Here is an 11,874-nt window from a genome sequence, read left to right on the forward strand (position 1 = left end):
CTGTAATTTGTAAGCTAGATTTGGTGAGCCAGTCTCCAACACAGATATCTCTAGCAGCCATCTTGGTAGTCTGGTAATGTCCCCCCCGCCACGAGTGATAGCTTACTCCAGTAGCTATTCTTTCCTGCCATTTTATTCCAGCTTTAATGCTTCTTTTTCTCAGAGATACTATTATTATCACCAGTGACAGTGGTGGCAATTATTAAAAGTCACAAAACCAAGGTGAGAAAAGTAGCATTAAAGGTCCGATTTAAATCTTTGAAACCAGATCCACTCCAAAGTAAAGCAGAAGTTCTGGACTGTTGCTTTGACACCCGAGGCTAATCTGAAAAGAAAAATCACACCTGCAGGATGTAAAGTGTGCACTACCATCCCATCCCTTGTCACATGTGCTCGCATACGCGCTATTTCCTTGCATTTGGCCAGCAAATACTAAGAGTGGAAGGAAATATTTTAAAATGCAAACAGATAGCATGGAGGTTTAGATTTTCCTCTCTAAAAGGATACATTATGGCCCATCCTGATGGGAAAATGGGAAAATTAAGTATTTTCTGACTGAGACACATCCCTTTTTTCATCTTTGAAATGAGATAACAGCTGCCTGCTGCTCTCTAAAACGCACTGCTGCTGCCAAAATGCACTTGGTAATGGCATTCTCTTGGAGGCCCCGACATGATTTGCACAATACAATGGAGCTCAGTTCATTCCCTCTGGTAGGTGTGCTGGAAACATCAGTAGAAGGGCAATGAATGGGGAAAAAAGTGCAATACTATGGGAAACTGTTTGTGGTACAAAAGGCTACAGTGACTGCTAACTGAGGCTACTGGATGCATTGGGGGTAAAAGCCAATTTCTAACGTGTCACACCACTGATCTCTCAACTCCCATTATCTATGGGCTTTCAAAGTATACAGTCATTCTTTTAATTGGGATAAATATGATCCAAGGAGGAAGCATCATATAGAGTTTAGATGCAACCGAATGTGGACTGCCTGGGCGCTCTCTCCTCCTAGCTCTGTAGCCAACTTGCTGCGTTAGGAAAATGAGACGCAGGGAGCTATCTGTAAATTGGAGATAGTACTAGTAGTACTCAGCTCAGGGGGTTGCGAGGCTCACTTGCTTTTGCAAGTGCTAGAGTGATGTATGTGAGAGGCAAAGATATTTGGGGGTGGAATCTGTAATTGGATCAACTGTCTAGTTGGGATAAAAGTTAGACAAGCTTTCAAATGAAGGAGAAAGTTTTGTGTGCAGAACTAATCTCAAGTATACAGCTGGTCCAATAAAAAGTTATCATCCCCAAAAATCCTTACCTTTGCATAGCATTTTAAGTTTAATTACTATTTATAAATCATCTTGAGTTTTTCTGGACGAAAAGCACGAGGGAAGTATAATTAATCCAATGTATTCTGCTCATGTAATAGTAAGTCCATATATTTTAGAATATGGTGGCATGAGCTGAGAACTGGCCTGATGCCGGGATTAACTCTTGTATGCTTATGAAAATTACCTTGGAATATATCAAAGGCAGTCGAGACCTCAATTTACTTCTCCTCATATCTTATCTTACCCTGCTCCCTGCCATCATGTAGGGCCATGTGTTCCACCCCTAATTACACATTAGGCTTAGAGGATGTAGATTGCTTTTCTATCTATATAACAAACAGCAGCCTGTTTTACTGTGTAGCAATTGCTGCTATCCAAACAATGGGGAGTAAACTCAAATCAAAAACCTGGAGCTACAGACTAGGAACGAAAAAGAAGCAATTGTGTTAGTAAGAGTTACCAGACAAGAAACACAGTGATGCTGAACATACTTTGAGAGTTTCTTGCCCTACCTTCCCATGAGCACAGTCCAGGAAGAGATCAGTGAACATCTGCCTCCAGGTGTTATGTCTGATCGTATCTCGGAGTTCATCTGCGCACTGGCAGAGGTGCTTCAGGAACTCCTGGAACATGTCACTTGTAAAATTTTGGATGTAAGAATGCACGTACTGTGGAAGAAAAAGAAAAAGGTGTGAATAAATCATTCCCCTTTGAATATCTTCCTTTTTTGAATTTGAAACTGCATTGCACGTAGGGAACTGAGGCTGGAATGCCTGCCTGAATTTAGAAAAAAGGGTTTAGGTACAAGTGCCCGTTATTATTTTGCAAGCATCTCATAGCTCCAAAAAAAAAGGGACTCCATTGTGCTAGGCATCGTGCAAATACTTCCTACATTGCTTGTCTCAGTTCCGACCCAAAGCGTCATTTCACGACTCTCTAAAGGCCAGAGGCGCTGGGCTGGAGTCGCCCTGCTGTAACTAGGCAGACCTGGCCGCAGTTACACCAGCAGCAACGTCGGGGCGGCGTGTTTTCTCGGTTGCATTCAGTATTCTTGGTGTTACTCCTGAGGTGGCATTTTGGGTCCTGCAAAAGCCAGTTGCTCAAAGTGACACCCTTCTCTAACACCACAAAAATACTGGTACTGTTGCCCAAAGGTTTCAGGCTTGATAAGAAACATTCCGCATAACATTTAAGAACTACCTTTTGAAAGCAACACTATTGTCACCCAAGTCCTCTGACACTGGGAATACTACTGAGCTGAGATTCATTCTAAACCCCTCTCACAGAGACACTTTAACACTTTGGATTTATAGCTCTGTGGGTTTTATGAGCAAAAGCAATACTGTTCTAGCAATGTGGCCTGCATGACATCAATAATAATGGCTGGCAGAATAAACCACAGTCCCAAAGCCTGGGTGGAAATCTTCTGGCAGCTTTCTGGGGTCAGCTGCAGGATGGAGAATCCTGCTAAGTTTATTAGGCAATTTCTTAGATGTGGCGCGTTCCCCGTACATCCCTTTTTAGGGCACCAGGAAATAAGCATCGAAGCCTTTGGTCTTTATTACCATTACTATCGCACCCAGTGGGGCAGGGAGGAACCCAATAGATCCACTCATTCAGAAAAGTGTAAGCTTTTGTAGGCAACAACCTACTCTCTCAGATGGTATGAAAGTCCACTCCTGGCCTATAAAAGCATATGCATTTCTGAACCATTTAGTCTCCAAAGTGCCACCTTGCCCCACCTTCAGGCAACCATGGCTAGCTACCTCTCTCCCTCACCCCAGTGACAGAGCAATAGAGAGAAGAGGTAGCCAGCAGAAAGGTATGATAAGGGCTTGTCCACCTGTTAATACTAGTGTGGCTTCCTACTACAAATGGGGATAGGTGAACATGAGCTCTTCTGCAGTTCGTGCAGCTACACTGCCTTTTCCCTTCCAGTAAGGAAAGGGCGCATTTCAGCCCGGAGCTAACAGCCATTGCTCCCACAACGCATCTTCCCCGATGGCACTCCTGGTAGCCAAAAGCAGTCTCACCCCTAGACAAAGGGGTGCTGCTTCTGCATTCTTCCCTTTTCTGGCCAACACAGTTCACTGCTAGTCATAGCTCATTAGAGTGAATTATCTCTCTGCCTTTTGGAAGTGATCCCTTAGGCCACTGCTCTTCTAGTCGTGTCACCTTAGACTTTCATTAATATTTGTAAAGCGCTCTGCCAATGGAAAGTGCTATCCCCATGATGACTGTTATTATACTTATTTACTGAGAGTGTCTCATCCATCATGGAAAAGCAAAGACAACAATCTCTCACTTGCTCCCTCTGTCTCAAGACACTCCACTTACGGTTGGTAACAAATACTTCTAAATTCCACCCATTAATGCGTCTGTGGATCCCACTGATCTCAGCAGAACTTGATGGGGCCGCATGTAGATCCGAGAGCATAACCTTGCCCTAAAGTCCTGCTCAAAAGGCTTTGACTCCCATTCTAGAAGTGGTAGAGGCCCTGCATTTTAAAATGTAGGCCCAGGATATAATGTATTTGCTCAACTGGTGGGGATTAGTCTCCAGACTCTAAGCACTTCAAAATAAAAAAACCAAAACCCTCCCACCCTATTACTGAAGGAATCACAATACAAAGGACCATAGTCAGCCTCTTTGCATGCTCAGAAGATCCCTCCACTGCCTCTGTACCAGTCATTAAGGAACCCAGAGCTGCACTGAATTTGAGGAAGACAGACAAAAAGAGCCATTTAATTTTCAGCTTCATTAAAAATCTATTCTTTCCACATGTAAGGAGGCCTGGATTAGTTTGGGGGCAGATCATGCTGTTCAACCTGCTAAAAGGATGATGCAAACTGGTGAACAAAGGTAACTTTAAGCTGTCCTGAATGAGGTCCATTAACACTGTCAAATAGCCTCCCAAGGGAAGTGGTGAAAGCCTCCTCACTTGAATCATTTAAACCTGGACTGGAAGAGGCACTGGAGAATACCGGGAGGTTGTAGGAATACTCCTGGCTGGCATAGGGACCAGAGGAGTTGATGCTGTAGGTCTGCTCCATTTCCAATTTTTGTTATTGGATCACTCAGTTAAAAGCTAAAAAAGGTAGTAAATCTGTTTGTTTAAAAGCATTCTTTTAGCTTGAACAGAATATGAATTAATTCAGGACTCATTCACGTTCTGTGGAGATTATCGCTAAAATAAAATGCTAATGCACAAAAGTGGTTCTCCAAGCTCCCGTTATCCGCACACATTTCCTTAATTAAATGCAGTCACTCTAAGGTTAAATGTAAAAATACCTCATTTCATGGTAAAGGGGAAAAAAAGGAATCCTCAACCAATTACCAGAGAAATGCATCTCTATGCAAAATACTCAAAGAGCAACTCTCCTGAGAGAGCAGGAGACAGAAATCACACCCAGTTGCTTGATATTAGTCTCTGCACAGCTGCTTTATGCTCTGTTCTTAATTATCATAACAGTACCCACTAGCACTGCAAAGTTAGGGGCTGTCATCATTTCTATTCTAAATGGTCCTTTCCACAGGCTTATAGCCCAGCCATAAAATTCAACTCTGCCATAGGTGGAAACTCAGCTGCTACAGTCTTGGCCCACGGAGATTTTCAATAAATGCAGTTTGAACTGAGTTGGTTGTTTTCTAGTTAATGAAGGGGAAAGTGCCAGACTGGAAGCCTTAATTATATTCCTGGACTTTGGCAAGTCAAAGTGACTTCTTGGATGTTTCCTTTGTAACTTGTTCATGAACAGCAAATCCTTTTCTATGCCAGTGGGTGCCAAGATTATGGACAGAAAGATTTGGGAACATCTGCTTAAGCTATATGCCAACTGAGTGGAGGAAACGCATGATAAAAGGTCACCAGGTTACTTGGTCTAGAGAGTAAAGCCACCAAGGAAGACCCACCACCCAAACCACCCCATTTCTTTAGAGTTTATAATAATACTCTGGTTTTTATACAGGAGGAAAATGAATGAAGTGAATGAGACTCTTTACAAAACATTTTTTAACCCTAACAAGAGGAACTGATGCTGAAGGAATTCATATTTAAAGGCACTTTTCATGTGGCACTTTAATTAGAGTGGCTCCGAGAGCTGCTGTAATTACAGTGCCGTGGCATCTTGTGTATCAGCATCCCTGTGCTTCAAAATGGAGGCGAAGGTGCTTGAACTGAAGCTCGTTTGACGAGCTCTAGTTCAGGCCCCCTGGCCCCCATTTCAAAGCGTGGGAAGACCGATACAAGACACAGGAGGCTGCTGCAGCACGGTAATTACCATGCTCCAGCAGACTGAATTAATAATTGCAGCACATCAGAGCAGCCTCCGCTCTTGCGTACAGGCACCCCAAGCGAGGCAGCACCCCAGTCCCATGCTCCAACCACTAGGTGGCACCACTTGCTGCGGGTTTTCCCAGGCTAGCCTACGGACCGGGGAGGCAGACTGACCGCGCCCGGCGCAGCACAGCTCACGTGGATTCACCCGAGGGCGCACAAATCCTGTTCACATACCTTGCTTTAAATGAGCAGGGACTCTCGCACAACCGCCCAACGCCTCAAGGAGCTTTTGGTTCACTGAAGAGTACGGTTCATTCCGGGTACACAGGGGTACAGAGCGATTATCCGCCCAAATCCTGACCGCACACTTATGTCCTGGCATCTGATGGAGTTGCCCTCTGCTTACAACATCTTGTTACACATCCCTGGTTGAGTTAGTCTACAAGGTGCACCTCTACCCTGCCTTCAGACTAAATGACCAACTACCTCTCTCTGTTTTTTGAAAACACTGAGCCTTTGCCCGAGATCACTTCAGCGTTCAGTCATCTTCCACCCCGCTTCAGGAATTACAGAAGCGGACCAACTTTTAAAAGACTTAACTGCTCATTTACACTACCTTTATCAAGGCATGCCGTGATCATGGCACTGAAATGGGTTACCTCGGGAGGTGGGGAGTCTCCATCCTCAGAGGTTTTTAAGGCCTGGCCTGACAAAGTCCTGGCTGGGATGATGTAGTTGGGGTTGATCCTCCTTGGAGCAGGGGGTTGGACTAGATGCAACCTCCTGAGGTCCCTTCAGCCCTCATTGTCTGTGATTACAAAGACTGACCCCTGGCAGTGTCTGCATTTATTATGGCCCAATTATTTCTTTCACTCACTACAGTTTTCTCTACGGAACAGTTCGAAGATGCCCCATAGTCACCGTCAGTAGCCCTCATTCTCATGCACTTAGTGATGCTGCAACATTGCGACAGGGGGCAAGCTCGGGGCTGGGTCTCGTGCCAGTCCACCCACCTGTCTCTATGGGGCAGCCTGCCTAGTCTTGCCTGCCATGATTTTGCCGTTTCCATAAACAGGTGGAAAGTGCAGGAGACTGCCTATTACACACCCCAGTGCCAGGGGGCACTATCTGTGGCTCCAAGCCTCCCCTACACTGCAGCCTCACCGATGGCATCCACAAGATACTCACACCCCACACCACGACTGGTGCTCTAGGGTTTCACAGGGAGTTTCACACCTCCCCCAGAGCAGCAGGTCATCATGCCAAAACTACAGGTCTTACTCACAACCCACACTTCGCCTCTGAGCTGTGCAGGACTTACCCCTCATGCTCATCATCCTCACAACTGATTCCTTCTCCCAGGGGGAGGCCCATGTGCTGCCCATCAGGCTTTCCCACAGCCCTACTCAGCCCTTTTCCAGGCCCTCTCTGGGGTTACACATCCACCCCCTCCTTTGGGACTCCAGGGTTACCTTCCCAGGTGGAGGCTCAGGTGGTCATAGCTATGCCTGGTCCCTTGTATCCACCAAGCCATGGGGGCTGGGGGATAAGGCACCCCAGCCCACCTTTCACCAGGGTGGCAACTGACCTGGCATTTCCTGGGGACTGCCACACCACTAGCAGCTCCACCAGGCCACCCATCCCCAGCAGGGCACAGCTTTAGGTCATGCTTAGGACCAAGAGCCCTCTGCTCTTACCTACAACATGCTTTATACAACTTTTCAGCCTGGCAGTGTCCCTACCTAGGCCGCCAGCAGCAAACTGCTGGGTTTATATAGGCAGCCAGGGTTTTAAAATGGCTGTGGCAATCAAGCACCTGCTGGCTGCTTGACTCAGCCCTTAAAGTGGCAGTACCACACACATACATGCAGGTACACGCATGTTCATGCCCATACTTTCACGCACAGTTGCTGCATCTACATGGGATGTTGTCTGCACAGTTGCTCGTTACTACTGCGCAGTAGTGTTGCGTAGCATGAAGCATAATATGATGCTACTGGGCAGTACTAACAAACTACTGCACAGTCAGCATCACCAAAAAGCTGTTCAGGGATGCTACTAAGCAGTAATGCCAGATACTGTACAGTCATTTAGTACTTGTGTATGCAAGTACTAAATGACTGCATAGTAACAACTGCGCAGTCCGCATCTCATGTAGACGCAGCCAGTATTCATAGATTTACAGGAATAGGCACCAATGGGGCACTGCTTTGAATTTAATCTGTAATCTGCTGAATTATAAAAAGTTAAGGAGGAGAGGAGTTGGGAGGCAAGAGGAGGAGGATGCAGAGATGCTCTATTTGACCTCTTAGCTCCATTGCTTTGTGGCACAGTACATGTACTGGTGGTTCCCTGCAAATGCAGGCCAGGAGCTTCTCATCATGATAATCAGCCCTGAATACTTGTGCCAGATGGAGGAGACATGGGAGAAGGTGCATATTGTTTAAGCTCCCTGAGAAAGGTCTCTCTTACCTTACATTGCACACCCCTCTTGGAGTACATTTTAAATGGAAACAACAACACAGTGGTTGAATACACTCCCGCTGTGAGCCAAAACCAGAGTGCTCTTCATCCTGAATTAGTTTTTTGTTGTATTTTACTTTGGCTAATAGAATTTCCATAGGAATAATAAATGCTATTGGAACAGCCCTAATTACGGCAGAATGATGGTCGCACCGGGGACCAAGTCTCCTGTGAACGACTGATGCAAAATCAGAATTCACGAGTGACTTGGGACTCGGCGCCTTGCAGCAGAGCAGAGGCGGTGCCCTCAGGCACTCTGGAGAGGAAGCGAGGGAGATGCTTTAAACAGCTCTGCTTTTAAAGTGTCCCCTGATAATCAATCCACACACCAGCATGGGCAGCGGCCCTGGAGGAAACTGTAAGTGTTCCACTCTGCTGGCTGGAGAGAAAGGACCGTGACCACTGGAGCTGGCAGGCAAGGGATATGAGGATGCAGATGATAAGGCGTGATCCAGACCATGAAATGCCCCGCTGTAACCAAAGTCATGGTCTGGGATTAGGCAGAAGGGCGAAGCTGTTCATCTACTAGTGTTCTCATCCACCAAGGGAAACACCCCTCAAAGGCATGTGCAATACAAAAACAGAGCGCTCAACCAGACCTAGGTATTTATTTTCTCACCTCTATAAATTTTTCTTCATTCACTTTTTCTTCCAGCGTGTCTATGGTTTCCAGCTTTCTGTCGTAGATCCCTGGTGAAGAAGAAACTAGTATTAGCCAGAATATGGGCAGATGAGTCCCTGCTGAACTGTATTGCATTTTGCACCTCCGATGTGTATACCTTCCTACTGTGTTGCATGTATCTAGGGCCACACTGCACTGTGGTTGTGTGAACGCCTGGAATTGAAGTACCTACACTGAGATCCTGTTTGCTCATCTCTGCTCCCAAATCCACGGTGAGTTTCCTGAGTGTACAAAGGCAACTGCTTCTGATTCTTACAACCCCCGTCATCACTGCCAATCACTCACAAGCAGGGCTGGTTGTACAGACACTGTTTCTTGGCGACAGAGCCACAGAATAAGAAGGTACAACTCACACTGACTTCTGTTTAGGTCAGGGCAGAAGTGGTTGATAGTTTGATAGACTGGTTCAGTTCCTTTAAATATTGGGAACCTGTTACTGGTACATTGCAACTGCAAAATAACTTTGAACTTCCTAACTAGAAGCAGATCTCCTCTATCCTGAGAGCAATAACCTGTCAGCCTAGCAGCCATATGAAGAAAATCCTATTGACTTTACAACATTTGCAACCATATTTTAGCCCAATTCTGGGCCACAGCAGTGGAACTGAGAAGAATGCCAAGTGTCTGTTAAGGTTTGTGTAGGAGGTCTTGAGAGGAGAAATGTTATTTCTTTTGGGAATATTATTCTGTTATTCTTTCTTCTACAATACAGCAAGTGAAACATCAGGAATAATGAGTAAACTCCCAGTGGAGCCCATATACTTCTTGTTTCTCAAGACATTCATAAGCTATACATTATCTTTATTAAACTATAAAACATGGCTTAATGTTCACTTAGTGGGCACTGGACTCTATTAAATGAAATGCACCAGAAATAGAGCAGAGCTGTTAGCAGACTACTGCAGCGCCTGTCTTGAACAACTGTAGATCAAACAGCTGAACAGGAATTTTCTCCTTTTACTGTGCCAGCTTTCCATCAGACTGGGAAGAATTAGGAAGCAGTGCCACAGCGCCAATAGCACGGGAGGACAGCAGTTGACATTGCAGGTTGACACTGCACGTTACCAATGTAAGCTCAGAGGAAAGCTTCTGCAACAAAGAATGTGTTGGGCAAAGGCAAGGATGAAGGTTTTTCCAGTGGAGGACTGAAATGTGCTCTGGCATGCCCTGTAGAGCCTCACATCCAGAAGGTGATTACAGATGATCATTATACCTCTGTTTATTTAAGAGGTCTGACAGCAGACTTTATGCTGCCACTTCAACCTAGTTCTAGCCCTATATATTCAATTATCATTATTTAATGATGTCAAGCGTAAGCCATAAAGTGGACAAGAATTATGTAAATCCTTTCACTGCTGAGTGTGCTGGTGTCTGGGCCCTATCTCGCTGTATGTTGCTGTCATTCCTCCACTGGCCAAGGAAGATGCACTTGTTTGGGGAATCTCGAGGGTTTCTCTCAAGCCCCAGAAGGGAGCAGCACTTCTGTGCTTGCTTTTTTTCACCCACTACCAAATGTGCAAGGCTCTTCCTTTATAGCCAACATCTTTGCCAGCTCGACCCTCCTCACAGAGTCCATGCTCGCTTTCCTTCTGCCCATGTGTGCTGCCAGAAACCATACCAGAACCTAGTGCTCTTACCTAGTCCAGCACCCGGGGAAGCAGAAGAGACAACATCCAGAAATGACCTCAGGGCACTCTGAACCTAGAAATCAAAGCAACAGTTAAAGGTCTGCTTTTGTGATCATTAATACATTTACGCTGGGAAGAATAGGCATCTCTGGCTGTCTTGGGACCTTCCCACTAAAGTGGGGCCATCCTCATGGATGTTACAGCTGCTGCCTTCTGGCACCTTCCCACTGGCGGAAATTCAGGCCCTGGGTAAGTTAAATCCCCATAGTGATAATGAGGTTAAGGACAGTTATACAAGTGATGTAGCTAGCACCTAGGAAAGGTATTTCTGTAGCACAGTGCCAGCCACCCAGACAGTTCTGCCATGATGGCCTCAAGACAGATGCAACACTGCCAGCTCAGATTAAAAGGCAGTAAAGGAGACTTGATGGTGGGTCTGGATGGACAGGAATAACTGACTCCTGATTTCTGGCATGGGTTGTCTGAGGCCTCATAGCACCTCTGGGAGGGCGGGCACTGATATCATTCTCACTGTACAGATGGGAACCGAAGCCAACAGAGGCTGAGCGCCTTGCCCAGGTTCATACAGGAAGTCTTTGGTGGAGCAGACCGGAGCCCAGGCCCCCAGCTTGCACCCTGATCACCAGACCATCACCATCCTGCTGCTCCCTTGTTGCTCTTTGCTACAGCAGACTGCGCTGCCGCAAACACCTCCGCTCTCCTCCTCCCTGGGGTTCATGCAGCAGTGCTGCTACGGATGCGTGCCCCAATTACCAGTGCGAGCGGTATCCTTCCACTGACATCCAACGTCCACTCCTTGAACTGCACTGCCAGGGCCTTCTTCCGCATCTCTGTCACCTGAGACTTGATTCTCTCCACCTGCTCCCTTTGCTCACGTTTTCTCTTTACCTCTGACTTCATCCTGGCTAGCCTGTAGGGCAGGGGCATACAGTTTAGAAAGACACTGTCATGGCCTGATCTAAGCTCCACTTGGTCTCCCCTGAAGAGCTGCAAGAAAGAGAGTAGCTGCTCACTGCAAGTCCTGTACTTTTAGGTATGAGGTTTCTTCCCCAATGAGGGATTTGCTGTTGTGGGCAATAAATAGTCAGCCCAGATATCTGAATTGTGGGCAGCCCTTGGAAGGTGAGAGTGTTTGTGCTGTGTAGCATATGCCTCTCCTGGAGGTCCATGCAACTGAGAATCTGAATGAGGAATTTCTGGGTACCAGGTGCATGATTATGGAGAAAACCTTTTTTTTGAAAAGTGCAGTGAACTCTCTCTGAGCCCAGACAGCGACAGGCAGTTAGGGGCAGAATCACCCCGGTGCAAAATGACCGGTTTGTGTAGTTACAGCAGTGATGAATTTTGCCTTTAATAACTGAACACATCTATAATGGTGCTAATCATTAATTATGTAGAAGTTCTTCAATTTTCCTGCT

The 11,874-nt window shown here is 46.2% G+C and overlaps 1 protein-coding gene across 2 annotated transcripts in view; it reads right to left on the reverse strand.

Annotated features, from left to right (window-relative positions):
• EFCAB5 (EF-hand calcium binding domain 5) overlaps positions 1–11,874 on the reverse strand; it is a 45,466-nt gene that overhangs the window by 21,964 nt on the left and 11,628 nt on the right. For both annotated transcript variants that reach the window (XM_006036110.2, XM_025192346.1), the window contains 4 exons: positions 11,210–11,366; positions 10,445–10,508; positions 8,745–8,815; positions 1,835–1,990 (listed from right to left, as the gene is read on the reverse strand). In XM_006036110.2, the coding sequence (XP_006036172.1) occupies positions 1,835–1,990; positions 8,745–8,815; positions 10,445–10,508; positions 11,210–11,366 (448 nt within the window). The remainder of the gene's footprint in view (positions 1–1,834; positions 1,991–8,744; positions 8,816–10,444; positions 10,509–11,209; positions 11,367–11,874) is intronic.

This window comes from Alligator sinensis, unplaced genomic scaffold (assembly GCF_000455745.1).
Source record: "Alligator sinensis unplaced genomic scaffold, ASM45574v1 scaffold1642_1, whole genome shotgun sequence".
Classification (NCBI taxonomy): domain Eukaryota; kingdom Metazoa; phylum Chordata; order Crocodylia; family Alligatoridae; genus Alligator; species Alligator sinensis.